General features: G+C 43.0%; 1 protein-coding gene across 1 annotated transcript in view; it reads right to left on the minus strand.

The window, feature by feature from the left end:
* LOC127932633 (palmitoleoyl-protein carboxylesterase notum1a-like) overlaps nucleotides 1–13,909 on the minus strand; it is a 48,162-nt gene extending 34,253 nt beyond the window's left edge. The window contains exon 1 of the mRNA XM_052528939.1: nucleotides 12,936–13,909. Coding sequence (XP_052384899.1) covers nucleotides 12,936–13,168 — 233 coding nt within the window. The 5' untranslated portion in view covers nucleotides 13,169–13,909. The remainder of the gene's footprint in view (nucleotides 1–12,935) is intronic.

Raw genomic sequence — 13,909 nt, forward strand, 5'->3', positions numbered from 1 at the left:
AGGTTGAACATTTAAAAATGAAAGAGTAGAGGGGACGCCAGGTTGAACATTTAAAAATGAAAGGGAGAGAGAGTAGAGAGGGGACGCCAGGTTGAACATTTAAAAATGAAAGAGTAGAGAGTAGAGAGGGGACGCCAGGTTGAACATTTAAAAATGAAAGAGTAGAGAGTAGAGAGGGGACGCCAGGTTGAACATTTAAAAATGAAAGGAGAGAGAGTAGAGAGGGACGCCAGGTTGAACAATTAAAAATGAAACGGGAGAGAGTAGAGAGTAGAGGGACGCCAGGTTGAACATTTAAAAATGAAAGAGTAGAGAGTAGAGAGGGGACGCCAGGTTGAACATTTAAAAATGAAAGAGTAGAGAGTAGAGAGGGGACGCCAGGTTGAACATTTAAAAATGAAAGAGTAGAGAGGGGACGCCAGGTTGAACATTTAAAAATGAAAGAGTAGAGAGGGACGCCAGGTTGAACATTTAAAAATTAAAGAGTAGAGAGTAGAGGAGGGACGCCAGGTTGAACATTTAAAAATGAAAGGGAGAGAGAGAGAGGGGGACGCCAGGTTGAACATTTAAAAATGAAACGGGAGAGAGTAGAGAGGGGACGCCAGGTTGAACATTTAAAAATTAAAGAGTAGAGAGTAGAGGAGGGGACGCTAGGTTGAACATTTAAAAATGAAAGAGTAGTAGAGAGAGAGGGACGCCAGGTTGAACATTTAAAAATGAAAGAGTAGAGAGTAGAGAGGGACGCCAGGTTGAACATTTAAAAATGAAAGGGGAGAGAGTAGAGAGGGGACGCCAGGTTGAACATTTAAAAATGAAAGAGTAGAGAGTAGAGAGGGACGCCAGGTTGAACATTTAAAAATGAAAGAGTAGAGAGTAGAGAGGGGACGCCAGGTTGAACATTTAAAAATGAAAGAGTAGAGAGTAGAGAGGGGACGCCAGGTTGAACATTTAAAAATGAAAGAGTAGAGAGTAGAGAGGGGACGCCAGGTTGAACATTTAAAAATGAAAGAGTAGAGAGTAGAGAGGGGACGCCAGGTTGAACATTTAAAAATGAAAGAGTAGAGAGGGACGCCAGGTTGAACATTTAAAAATGAAAGAGTAGAGAGGAGAGGGGACGCCAGGTTGAACATTTAAAAATGAAAGAGTAGAGAGTAGAGGGACGCCAGGTTGAACATTTAAAAATGAAAGAGTAGAGAGGGACGCCAGGTTGAACATTTAAAAATGAAAGAAAGAGTTGAACATTTAAAAATGAAAGAGGGGACGCCAGGTTGAACATTTAAAAATTAAAGAGTAGAGAGTAGAGGAGGGACGCTAGGTTGAACATTTAAAAATGAAAGAGTAGAGAGTAGAGGAGGGACGCCAGGTTGAACATTTAAAAATGAAAGAGTAAAGAGTAGAGAGGGGGCGCCAGGTTGAACATTTAAAAATGAAAGAGTAGAGAGTAGAGAGGGACGCCAGGTTGAACATTTAAAAATGAAAGAGTAGAGAGGGGACGCCAGGTTGAACATTTAAAAATGAAAGAGTAGAGAGTAGAGAGGGACGCCAGGTTGAACATTTAAAAATGAAAGAGTAGAGAGGGGACGCCAGGTTGAACATTTAAAAATGAAAGAGTAGAGAGTAGAGAGGGGACGCCAGGTTGAACATTTAAAAATGAAAGGGGAGAGAGTAGAGAGGGGACGCCAGGTTGAACATTTAAAAATGAAAGAGTAGAGAGTAGAGAGGGGGCGCCAGGTTGAACATTTAAAAATGAAAGAGTAGAGAGGGGACGCCAGGTTGAACATTTAAAAATGAAAGGGAGAGAGTAGAGAGGGGACGCCAGGTTGAACATTTAAAAATGAAAGAGTAGAGAGTAGAGAGGGGACGCCAGGTTGAACATTTAAAAATGAAAGGGGAGAGAGTAGAGAGGGGACGCCAGGTTGAACATTTAAAAATGAAAGAGTAGAGAGTAGAGAGGGACGCCAGGTTGAACATTTAAAAATGAAAGAGTAGAGAGTAGAGAGGGGACGCCAGGTTGAACATTTAAAAATAAAAGGGGAGAGAGTAGAGAGGGGACGCCAGGTTGAACATTTAAAAATGAAAGAGTAGAGAGTAGAGAGGGGACGCCAGGTTGAACATTTAAAAATAGAAAGAGAGGACGCCAGAGAAAAATGAAAAAGAGGGGACGCCAGGTTGAACCAGGTTGAACATTTAAAAATGAAACGGAGAGAGTAGAGAGGGGACGCCAGGTTGAATATTTAAAAATGAAAGAGTAGAGAGTAGAGAGGGGACGCCAGGTTGAACATTTAAAAATGAAAGAGTAGAGAGTAGAGAGGGGACGCCAGGTTGAATATTTAAAAATGAAAGAATAGAGAGGGGACGCCAGGTTGAACATTTAAAAATGAAAGAGAGGGGACGCCAGGTTGAACATTTAAAAATGAAAGAGTAGAGAGTAGAGAGGGGACGCCAGGTTGAATATTTAAAAATGAAAGAGTAGAGAGGGGACGCCAGGTTGAACATTTAAAAATGAAAGAGTAGAGAGTAGAGAGGGGACGCCAGGTTGAATATTTAAAAATGAAAGAGTAGAGAGGGGACGCCAGGTTGAACATTTAAAAATGAAAGAGTAGAGAGTAGAGAGGGGACGCCAGGTTGAACATTTAAAAATGAAACAGGAGAGAGGGGACGCCAGGTTGAACATTTAAAAATGAAAGAGTAGAGAGGGGACGCCAGGTTGAACATTTAAAAATGAAAGGGGAGAGAGTAGAGAGGGGACGCCAGGTTGAACATTTAAAAATGAAAGAGTAGAGAGGGGACGCCAGGTTGAACATTTAAAAATGAAAGAGTAGAGAGGGGACGCCAGGTTGAACATTTAAAAATGAAAGAGTAGAGAGGGGACGCCAGGTTGAACATTTAAAAATGAAAGAGTAGAGAGTAGAGAGGGGACGCCAGGTTGAACATTTAAAAATGAAAGAGTAGAGAGTAGAGAGGGGACGCCAGGTTGAACATTTAAAAATGAAAGAGTAGAGAGGGGACGCCAGGTTGAACATTTAAAAATGAAACGGGAGAGAGTAGAGAGGGGACGCCAGGTTGAACATTTAAAAATGAAAGAGTAGAGAGTAGAGAGGGGACGCCAGGTTGAACATTTAAAAATGAAAGAGTAGAGAGTAGAGAGGGGACGCCAGGTTGAACATTTAAAAATGAAAGAGTAGAGAGGGGACGCCAGGTTGAACATTTAAAAATGAAAGAGTAGAGAGGGGACGCCAGGTTGAACATTTAAAAATGAAAGAGTAGAGAGTAGAGAGGGGACGCCAGGTTGAACATTTAAAAATGAAACAGGAGAGAGGGGACGCCAGGTTGAACATTTAAAAATGAAAGAGTAGAGAGGGGACGCCAGGTTGAACATTTAAAAATGAAAGGGGAGAGAGTAGAGAGGGGACGCCAGGTTGAACATTTAAAAATGAAAGAGTAGAGAGGGGACGCCAGGTTGAACATTTAAAAATGAAAGAGTAGAGAGGGGGACGCCAGGTTGAACATTTAAAAATGAAAGAGTAGAGAGGGGACGCCAGGTTGAACATTTAAAAATGAAAGAGTAGAGAGTAGAGAGGGGACGCCAGGTTGAACATTTAAAAATGAAAGAGTAGAGAGTAGAGAGGGGACGCCAGGTTGAACATTTAAAAATGAAAGAGTAGAGAGGGGACGCCAGGTTGAACATTTAAAATGAAACGGGAGAGAGTAGAGAGGGGACGCCAGGTTGAACATTTAAAAATGAAAGAGTAGAGAGTAGAGAGGGGACGCCAGGTTGAACATTTAAAAATGAAAGAGTAGAGAGTAGAGAGGGGACGCCAGGTTGAACATTTAAAAATGAAAGAGTAGAGAGTAGAGAGGGGACGCCAGGTTGAACATTTAAAAATGAAAGAGTAGAGAGGGGACGCCAGGTTGAACATTTAAAAATGAAAGAGTAGAGAGGGGACGCCAGGTTGAACATTTAAAAATGAAAGAGTAGAGAGTAGAGAGGGACGCCAGGTTGAACATTTAAAAATGAAAGAGTAGAGAGGGGACGCCAGGTTGAACATTTAAAAATGAAAGAGTAGAGAGTAGAGAGGGACGCCAGGTTGAACATTTAAAAATGAAACAGGAGAGAGTAGAGAGGGGACGCCAGGTTGAACATTTAAAAATGAAAGAGTAGAGAGTAGAGAGGGGACGCCAGGTTGAACATTTAAAAATGAAACGGGAGAGAGTAGAGAGGGGACGCCAGGTTGAACATTTAAAAATGAAAGAGTAGAGAGGGACGCCAGGTTGAACATTTAAAAATGAAAGGGGAGAGAGTAGAGAGGGGACGCCAGGTTGAACATTTAAAAATGAAAGAGTAGAGAGTAGAGAGGGGACGCCAGGTTGAACATTTAAAAATGAAAGAGTAGAGAGTAGAGAGGGGACGCCAGGTTGAACATTTAAAAAATGAAAGGAGAGAGAGTAGAGAGGGACGCCAGGTTGAACAATTAAAAATGAAACGGGAGAGAGTAGAGAGTAGAGAGGGACGCCAGGTTGAACATTTAAAAATGAAAGAGTAGAGAGTAGAGAGGGGACGCCAGGTTGAACATTTAAAAATGAAAGAGTAGAGAGTAGAGAGGGGACGCCAGGTTGAACATTTAAAAATGAAAGAGTAGAGAGGGGACGCCAGGTTGAACATTTAAAAATGAAAGAGTAGAGAGGGACGCCAGGTTGAACATTTAAAAATTAAAGAGTAGAGAGTAGAGGAGGGACGCTAGGTTGAACATTTAAAAATGAAAGGGGAGAGAGTAGAGAGGGGACGCCAGGTTGAACATTTAAAAATGAAACGGGAGAGAGTAGAGAGGGGACGCCAGGTTGAACATTTAAAAATTAAAGAGTAGAGAGTAGAGGAGGGACGCTAGGTTGAACATTTAAAAATGAAAGAGTAGAGAGTAGAGAGGGGACGCCAGGTTGAACATTTAAAAATGAAAGAGTAGAGAGTAGAGAGGGACGCCAGGTTGAACATTTAAAAATGAAAGGGGAGAGAGTAGAGAGGGGACGCCAGGTTGAACATTTAAAAATGAAAGAGTAGAGAGTAGAGAGGGACGCCAGGTTGAACATTTAAAAATGAAAGAGTAGAGAGTAGAGAGGGGACGCCAGGTTGAACATTTAAAAATGAAAGAGTAGAGAGTAGAGAGGGGACGCCAGGTTGAACATTTAAAAATGAAAGAGTAGAGAGTAGAGAGGGGACGCCAGGTTGAACATTTAAAAATGAAAGAGTAGAGAGTAGAGAGGGGACGCCAGGTTGAACATTTAAAAATGAAAGAGTAGAGAGGGACGCCAGGTTGAACATTTAAAAATGAAAGAGTAGAGAGGGACGCCAGGTTGAACATTTAAAAATGAAAGAGTAGAGAGTAGAGAGGGGACGCCAGGTTGAACATTTAAAAATGAAAGAGTAGAGAGTAGAGAGGGGACGCCAGGTTGAACATTTAAAAATGAAAGAGTAGAGAGGGACGCCAGGTTGAACATTTAAAAATGAAAGAGTAGAGAGGGACGCCAGGTTGAACATTTAAAAATGAAAGAGTAGAGAGGGACGCCAGGTTGAACATTTAAAAATTAAAGAGTAGAGAGTAGAGGAGGGACGCTAGGTTGAACATTTAAAAATGAAAGAGTGGAGAGTAGAGGAGGGACGCCAGGTTGAACATTTAAAAATGAAAGAGTAAAGAGTAGAGAGGGAGCGCCAGGTTGAACATTTAAAAATGAAAGAGTAGAGAGTAGAGAGGGGACGCCAGGTTGAACATTTAAAAATGAAAGAGTAGAGAGGGGACGCCAGGTTGAACATTTAAAAATGAAAGAGTAGAGAGTAGAGAGGGACGCCAGGTTGAACATTTAAAAATGAAAGAGTAGAGAGGGGACGCCAGGTTGAACATTTAAAAATGAAAGAGTAGAGAGTAGAGAGGGGACGCCAGGTTGAACATTTAAAAATGAAAGGGGAGAGAGTAGAGAGGGGACGCCAGGTTGAACATTTAAAAATGAAAGAGTAGAGAGTAGAGAGGGGGCGCCAGGTTGAACATTTAAAAATGAAAGAGTAGAGAGGGGACGCCAGGTTGAACATTTAAAAATGAAAGGGGAGAGAGTAGAGAGGGGACGCCAGGTTGAACATTTAAAAATGAAAGAGTAGAGAGTAGAGAGGGGACGCCAGGTTGAACATTTAAAAATGAAAGGGGAGAGAGTAGAGAGGGGACGCCAGGTTGAACATTTAAAAATGAAAGAGTAGAGAGTAGAGAGGGACGCCAGGTTGAACATTTAAAAATGAAAGAGTAGAGAGTAGAGAGGGGACGCCAGGTTGAACATTTAAAAATAAAAGGGGAGAGAGTAGAGAGGGGACGCCAGGTTGAACATTTAAAAATGAAAGAGTAGAGAGTAGAGAGGGACGCCAGGTTGAACATTTAAAAATGAAAGAGTAGAGAGTAGAGAGGGGACGCCAGGTTGAACATTTAAAAATGAAAGAGTAGAGAGGGGACGCCAGGTTGAACATTTAAAAATGAAACGGGAGAGAGTAGAGAGGGGACGCCAGGTTGAATATTTAAAAATGAAAGAGTAGAGAGTAGAGAGGGGACGCCAGGTTGAACATTTAAAAATGAAAGAGTAGAGAGTAGAGAGGGGACGCCAGGTTGAATATTTAAAAATGAAAGAATAGAGAGGGGACGCCAGGTTGAACATTTAAAAATGAAAGAGAGGGGACGCCAGGTTGAACATTTAAAAATGAAAGAGTAGAGAGTAGAGAGGGGACGCCAGGTTGAATATTTAAAAATGAAAGAGTAGAGAGGGGACGCCAGGTTGAACATTTAAAAATGAAAGAGTAGAGAGTAGAGAGGGGACGCCAGGTTGAACATTTAAAAATGAAAGAGTAGAGAGGGGACGCCAGGTTGAACATTTAAAAATGAAAGAGTAGAGAGTAGAGAGGGGACGCCAGGTTGAACATTTAAAAATGAAAGAGTAGAGAGTAGAGAGGGGACGCCAGGTTGAACATTTAAAAATGAAAGAGTAGAGAGTAGAGAGGGGACGCCAGGTTGAACATTTAAAAATGAAAGAGTAGAGAGGGGACGCCAGGTTGAACATTTAAAAATGAAAGAGTAGAGAGTAGAGAGGGGACGCCAGGTTGAACATTTAAAAATGAAAGAGTAGAGAGGGGGACGCCAGGTTGAACATTTAAAAATGAAAGAGTAGAAGTAGAGAGGGACGCCAGGTTGAACATTTAAAAATGAAAGAGTAGAGAGTAGAGAGGGGACGCCAGGTTGAACATTTAAAAATGAAAGGGAGAGAGTAGAGGGGACGCCAGGTTGAACATTTAAAAATGAAAGAGTAGAGAGTAGAGAGGGGACGCCAGGTTGAACATTTAAAAATGAAAGAGTAGAGAGGGGACGCCAGGTTGAACATTTAAAAATGAAAGAGTAGAGAGTAGAGAGGGGACGCCAGGTTGAACATTTAAAAATGAAAGAGTAGAGAGTAGAGAGGGGACGCCAGGTTGAACATTTAAAAATGAAAGAGTAGAGAGTAGAGAGGGGACGCCAGGTTGAACATTTAAAAATGAAAGAGTAGAGAGTAGAGAGGGGACGCCAGGTTGAACATTTAAAAATGAAAGAGTAGAGAGTAGAGAGGGGACGCCAGGTTGAACATTTAAAAATGAAAGAGTAGAGAGGGGACGCTAGGTTGAACATTTAAAAATGAAAGAGTAGAGAGTAGAGAGGGGACGCCAGGTTGAACATTTAAAAATGAAAGAGTAGAGAGGGGACGCTAGGTTGAACATTTAAAAATGAAAGGGGAGAGAGTAGAGAGGACGCCAGGTTGAACATTTAAAAATGAAAGAGTAGAGAGTAGAGAGGGGACGCCAGGTTGAACATTTAAAAATGAAAGAGTAGAGAGGGGACGCCAGGTTGAACATTTAAAAATGAAAGAGTAGAGAGTAGAGAGGGGACGCCAGGTTGAACATTTAAAAATGAAAGAGTAGAGAGGGGACGCCAGGTTGAACATTTAAAAATGAAAGAGTAGAGAGTAGAGAGGGGACGCCAGGTTGAACATTTAAAAATGAAAGAGTAGAGAGTAGAGAGGGGACGCCAGGTTGAACATTTAAAAATGAAAGGGGAGAGAGTAGAGGGGGACGCCAGGTTGAACATTTAAAAATGAAAGAGTAGAGAGTAGAGAGGGGACGCCAGGTTGAACATTTAAAAATGAAAGAGTAGGGAGGGGGACGCCAGGTTGAACATTTAAAAATGAAAGAGTAGAGAGTAGAGAGGGGACGCCAGGTTGAACATTTAAAAATGAAAGAGTAGAGAGTAGAGAGGGACGCCAGGTTGAACATTTAAAAATGAAAGAGTAGAGAGTAGAGAGGGGACGCCAGGTTGAACATTTAAAAATGAAAGAGTAGAGAGTAGAGAGGGGGACGCCAGGTTGAACATTTAAAAATGAAAGAGTAGAGAGTAGAGAGGGGACGCCAGGTTGAACATTTAAAAATGAAAGAGTAGAGAGGGGACGCTAGGTTGAACATTTAAAAATGAAAGAGTAGAGAGTAGAGAGGGACGCCAGGTTGAACATTTAAAAAATGAAAGAGTAGAGAGGGGGGGACGCTAGGTTGAACATTTAAAAATGAAAGGGGAGAGAGTAGAGAGGGACGCCAGGTTGAACATTTAAAAATGAAAGAGTAGAGAGTAGAGAGGGGACGCCAGGTTGAACATTTAAAAATGAAAGAGTAGAGAGTAGAGAGGGGACGCCAGGTTGAACATTTAAAAATGAAAGAGTAGAGAGGGGACGCCAGGTTGAACATTTAAAAATGAAAGAGTAGAGAGTAGAGAGGGGACGCCAGGTTGAACATTTAAAAATGAAAGAGTAGAGAGTAGAGAGGGACGCCAGGTTGAACATTTAAAAATGAAAGAGTAGAGAGTAGAGAGGGACGCCAGGTTGAACATTTAAAAATGAAAGGGGAGAGAGTAGAGAGGGACGCTAGGTTGAACATTTAAAAATGAAAGAGTAGAGAGTAGAGAGGGGACGCCAGGTTGAACATTTAAAAATGAAAGAGTAGAGAGTAGAGAGGGGACGCCAGGTTGAACATTTAAAAATGAAAGAGTAGAGAGGGGACGCCAGGTTGAACATTTAAAAATGAAAGAGTAGAGAGTAGAGAGGGGACGCCAGGTTGAACATTTAAAAATGAAAGAGTAGAGAGGGGACGCCAGGTTGAACATTTAAAAATGAAAGAGTAGAGAGTAGAGAGGACGCCAGGTTGAACATTTAAAAAATTAAAGAGTAGAGAGTAGAGGAGGGACGCTAGGTTGAACATTTAAAAATGAAAGAGTAGAGAGTAGAGAGGGGACGCCAGCTTGAACATTTAAAAATGAAAGAGTAGAGAGTAGAGGGGACGCCAGGTTGAACATTTAAAAATGAAAGAGTAGAGAGTAGAGAGGGGACGCTAGGTTGAACATTTAAAAATGAAAGAGTAGAGAGTAGAGAGGGGACGCCAGGTTGAACATTTAAAAATGAAAAGAGTAGAAGTAGAGAGGGGACGCCAGGTTGAACATTTAAAAATGAAAGAGTAGAGAGTAGAGAGGGGACGCTAGGTTGAACATTTAAAAATGAAAGAAAGAGAGTAGAGAGGGACGCTAGGTTGAACATTTAAAAATGAAAGGGAGAGTAGAGAGGGGACGCCAGGTTGAACATTTAAAAATGAAAGAGTAGAGAGTAGAGAGGGGACGCCAGGTTGAACATTTAAAAACGAAACAGGAGAGAGTAGAGGGGACGCCAGGTTGGGTTCAAGTAGTGCAAACAAATCAACGTCAGAAGCTTCATTTGTGATTAAGAAACACAGGGAGAGTAAATTCCTCACATCCTCAGACACATTGTTCTTAATAACTCCCCGTGGCTGTGGAGAAATACGCCCCTCCCCTGTATGGGTTTTTACACACATGTCTATGACCGCGGGAGAAGTGTAGCCTGCAGCAGTGATCCACTATACATATATCCACGGGCTTCGCCCTCATTTGGGTGTTAGCAAGCATGCTAGGTACTGCTAGGTATCAACAGCTAATCCAGGGTACTGCTAGGTATCAACAGCTAATCCAGGGTACTGCTAGGTATCAACAGCTAATCCAGGGCACTGCTAGTTATCAACAGCTAATCCAGGGTACTGCTAGGTATCAACAGCTAATCCAGGGTACTGCTAGGTATCAACAGCTAATCCAGGGTACTGCTAGGTATCAACAGCTAATCCAGGGTACTGCTAGGTATCAACAGCTAATCCAGGGTACTGCTAGGTATCAACAGCTAATCCAGGGTACTGCTAGGTATCAACAGATAATCCAGGGTACTGCTAGGTATCAACAGCTAATCCAGGGTACTGCTAGGTATCAACAGCTAATCCAGGGTACTGCTAGGTATCAACAGCTAATCCAGGGTACTGCTAGGTATCAACAGCTAATCCAGGGTACTGCTAGGTATCAACGGCTAATCCAGGGTACTGCTAGGTATCAACGGCTAATCCAGGGTACTGCTAGGTATCAACAGCTAATCCAGGGTACTGCTAGGTATCAACGGCTAATCCAGGGTACTGCTAGTTATCAACAGCTAATCCAGGGTACTGCTAGGTATTAACGGCTAATCCAGGGTACTGCTAGGTATCAACGGCTAATCCAGGGTACTGCTAGGTATCAACGGCTAATCCAGGGTACTGCTAGGTATCAACGGCTAATCCAGGGTACTGCTAGGTATCAACGGCTAATCCAGGGTACTGCTAGGTATCAACGGCTAATCCAGGGTACTGCTAGGTATCAACGGCTAATCCAGGGTACTGCTAGGTATCAACGGCTAATCCAGGGTACTGCTAGGTATCAACAGCTAATCCAGGGTACTGCTAGGTATCAACAGCTAATCCAGGGTACTGCTAGGTATCAACAGCTAATCCAGGGTACTGCTAGGTATCAACAGCTAATCCAGGGTACTGCTAGGTATCAACAGCTAATCCAGGGTACTGCTAGGTATCAACAGCTAATCCAGGGTACTGCTAGGTATCAACAGCTAATCCAGGGTACTGCTAGGTATCAACAGCTAATCCAGGGTACTGCTAGGTATCAACAGCTAATCCAGGGTACTGCTAGGTATCAACAGCTAATCCAGGGTACTGCTAGGTATCAACAGCTAATCCAGGGTACTGCTAGGTATCAACAGCTAATCCAGGGTACTGCTAGGTATCAACAGCTAATCCAGGGTACTGCTAGGTATCAACAGCTAATCCAGGCCGGGCTGGAAGTTATAGTGAGGTTCAATTGGTCAATAGAGATGCGATTGCAATGTTGTGGAGTATTTGGATAAAGTTCAGCGTGCTGGATGGATCTCTGCCGTAACTCTCGAAGGCAGACTGTGTGGTTAAGAGAGGGGTTGGGTCCTTCGTGAGAAATTAGCCATTTGTGGTTGGAGGGATAAGCGACGGTTGTAATTTTCTCTGCTGGTTGTCAGATAGAGCAGACATGCATGCGTGCCCAGAGCGTGTCTGCCTGGCCTTGCATGGCCTCGCGCACCGAAAGTGAGGGTCTATTGAGAGGTCTCTTGTGGTTTGGGATGCTGCTGACACACACAGTCACATCGATGGAGAGAGGAGACACTCACAATTGCTGTTGTGCTAATTCTCTCCCCCTCTCTATGTAAAGCGATGTGGGTCTGAGGTCTTTATTTGGGATAGAGTAGGATCACGAGAGGTTCCGTTGTGATGAATCAACTGAATCTCGCTCTCTTTCTGGTTCTCTCTCATTGATTCATAATGGAATAGTCATGTTAAAGAAGAACACTGTGTTCATAGGGCCTATTCCATTCTTCAACCTTCAGTTGACTTGTGAGCTTGTTCTCACACTGGAGAAGACAAAATACAACTGGCAAAAGGCAGTCTTTCTCTCTCAACACCTGGCAACCATGGCGTGAAACAACATAAGGATTTCAAAGCACTACTTCACAAAGTCAATTATCACAGTTATTTGACCAAAACGTTGGAATTTCACACTGAGGATAAACCCTATTTTCTTCCCATTTCTTCCCATCTATTGGTCACTATCAACCTATAACTGTCATGGCGCTTTCCTGCAGGGCACCTGTCGCGGCTGGAAGTGGATCTGAGAGGACAACAGGGCTTCCGCTTCGTGGAGTGTTTTTACTTTCACACATTCTTTCATCATAATCATTCATTAGCGTCGCTACATTCCGTTCTAATATAGCGTCCCCTCCTCAATTTCACGTCTCTCTCCAAATGCGCAATATCATGACGCACGGTCTAGAAAACCATTTGGATAAAGCCAAAGGCAACAATAGCCTACAAGAGGATGAGATGTGTCCCTATAGACTCTGATCCGAAGTCAGTCTTGCGTTTTCCCTTCAAAACGGTTGAGGTTATATGGGTTTGGAGAGGGTAAGATGATCCTAGACCTGTGACGCAAATAAACGCCACTAAATAAACAACCAACCAACCACCACTAAAGCTATACATTGCCTGTCGCCTGCTGTACATGAAAAACATTATTTTCACTGTGGCCTCGTGTGCTCTCCTTCCGCAAAATTCATTTTGTCAAATGTTCCATTGATGATAGGCATCTGATCTCGCGGTCCGGGCTCCCTCTCTCTCTCGGGCTCCGAGATAGATCTCAGAAAGTGCCCGTCCTCTGATCTTGTCATTTTTGATCCATTTCGGTCACATTCGGATTGACATGAAGGGCAGGAAAAGCTGTTGTTGTGGTGGTGATAGATGGACTGGATTTCACTCAACCATTGAGAGTTTGATAGACAACTGGAAACGTGTCAAAGGCTAAACGCACAACAAAAGTATGTGATTGTCATGTGAGTTTAGGCTACTTGTGAAATGTTGAAAAGTGAAGTTTAGGGCGACCTTAATTCGGGCCAATTCAGAACTTAAACGTCGAACTTGAAAGTCTTCCACTTACCCCGCTGGGGATCCATCGTTACACGTCGCAGAGGAATTGTCCAATAAGTGCAGCCTCATGTCCTGGTCCAGCTTCTGCGCCGAGCACGGGTACAACGACTGCGCCAGGTTTTTAATTTGGGTCATGAAGTTGTCCATGTTCCCCTCGACAGCGGTGAAGTCTAACGGGAAGCTCTCACCGGCTCCGGTCCCCTCTACTACCCGGTCCCTGTATGTTAACGTTGGGGACGGCATGGCCGAGGCTCTCCGGTGGTGCGCGCGGCTGCCCGTAGCCTCCTCGCCTCTGGTGCACCAATGTGAAGAAGACCCAACAGCAAAGCGGAACGCAGCAACGCCAGAGTCCCTATAGGCCTACTTCTCTCAGTAATTTGGCTCGTCATTTCAAAAACCATAAAAGGGAAAAACGATTTAATAGTTCCTTGGGGTAAAAACTAAACAAGAGTTCGTCTGGTCTGGTGAGCTAAATGGGAAACGTTGCAGTGGATGAATTGCCAAAGAGAGTAAAATGTAAACTGAGAGAGAAAGAGTTCCCCTTGGCATCAGTGTGTTATCGACAGAAGAATCAGGTGTTCCAAGGGTTCTAGAGCTTGGCGTGGGCTGTCCGACCACTCCAAAATGCCTCCACACTAGAACACGTAAAACATTGAAATCATTTCAGTGTGGTGCGTCATTCGCCTTCAATCCCGTCCATTAGGGGGGAAAAGCAATGCAATTCAAATAAAAATATAGGCTATATTAAACCATTAAAAAAAAATATATATAGGCTATATTAAACCATAAAAAAATAGAAAACAACTTTGAAGTCACTCGTAAAATGTAAAAATGCTTATAAAAAAACAAATCAAGCTCATTTTAATGATTCACCAAAAAGTGCTTGCATCCCCCTTCTATTTCTTGAGATATCCAACGGTTTCCAACGGTTTTCCCTCAGCGCTGATAAGACAGATGGCATCACTTGCTGCTGCTGTCCTGGTC

This window comes from Oncorhynchus keta, chromosome 10, assembly GCF_023373465.1.
Source record: "Oncorhynchus keta strain PuntledgeMale-10-30-2019 chromosome 10, Oket_V2, whole genome shotgun sequence".
In the NCBI taxonomy this organism is placed as follows: Eukaryota; Metazoa; Chordata; class Actinopteri; order Salmoniformes; family Salmonidae; genus Oncorhynchus; species Oncorhynchus keta.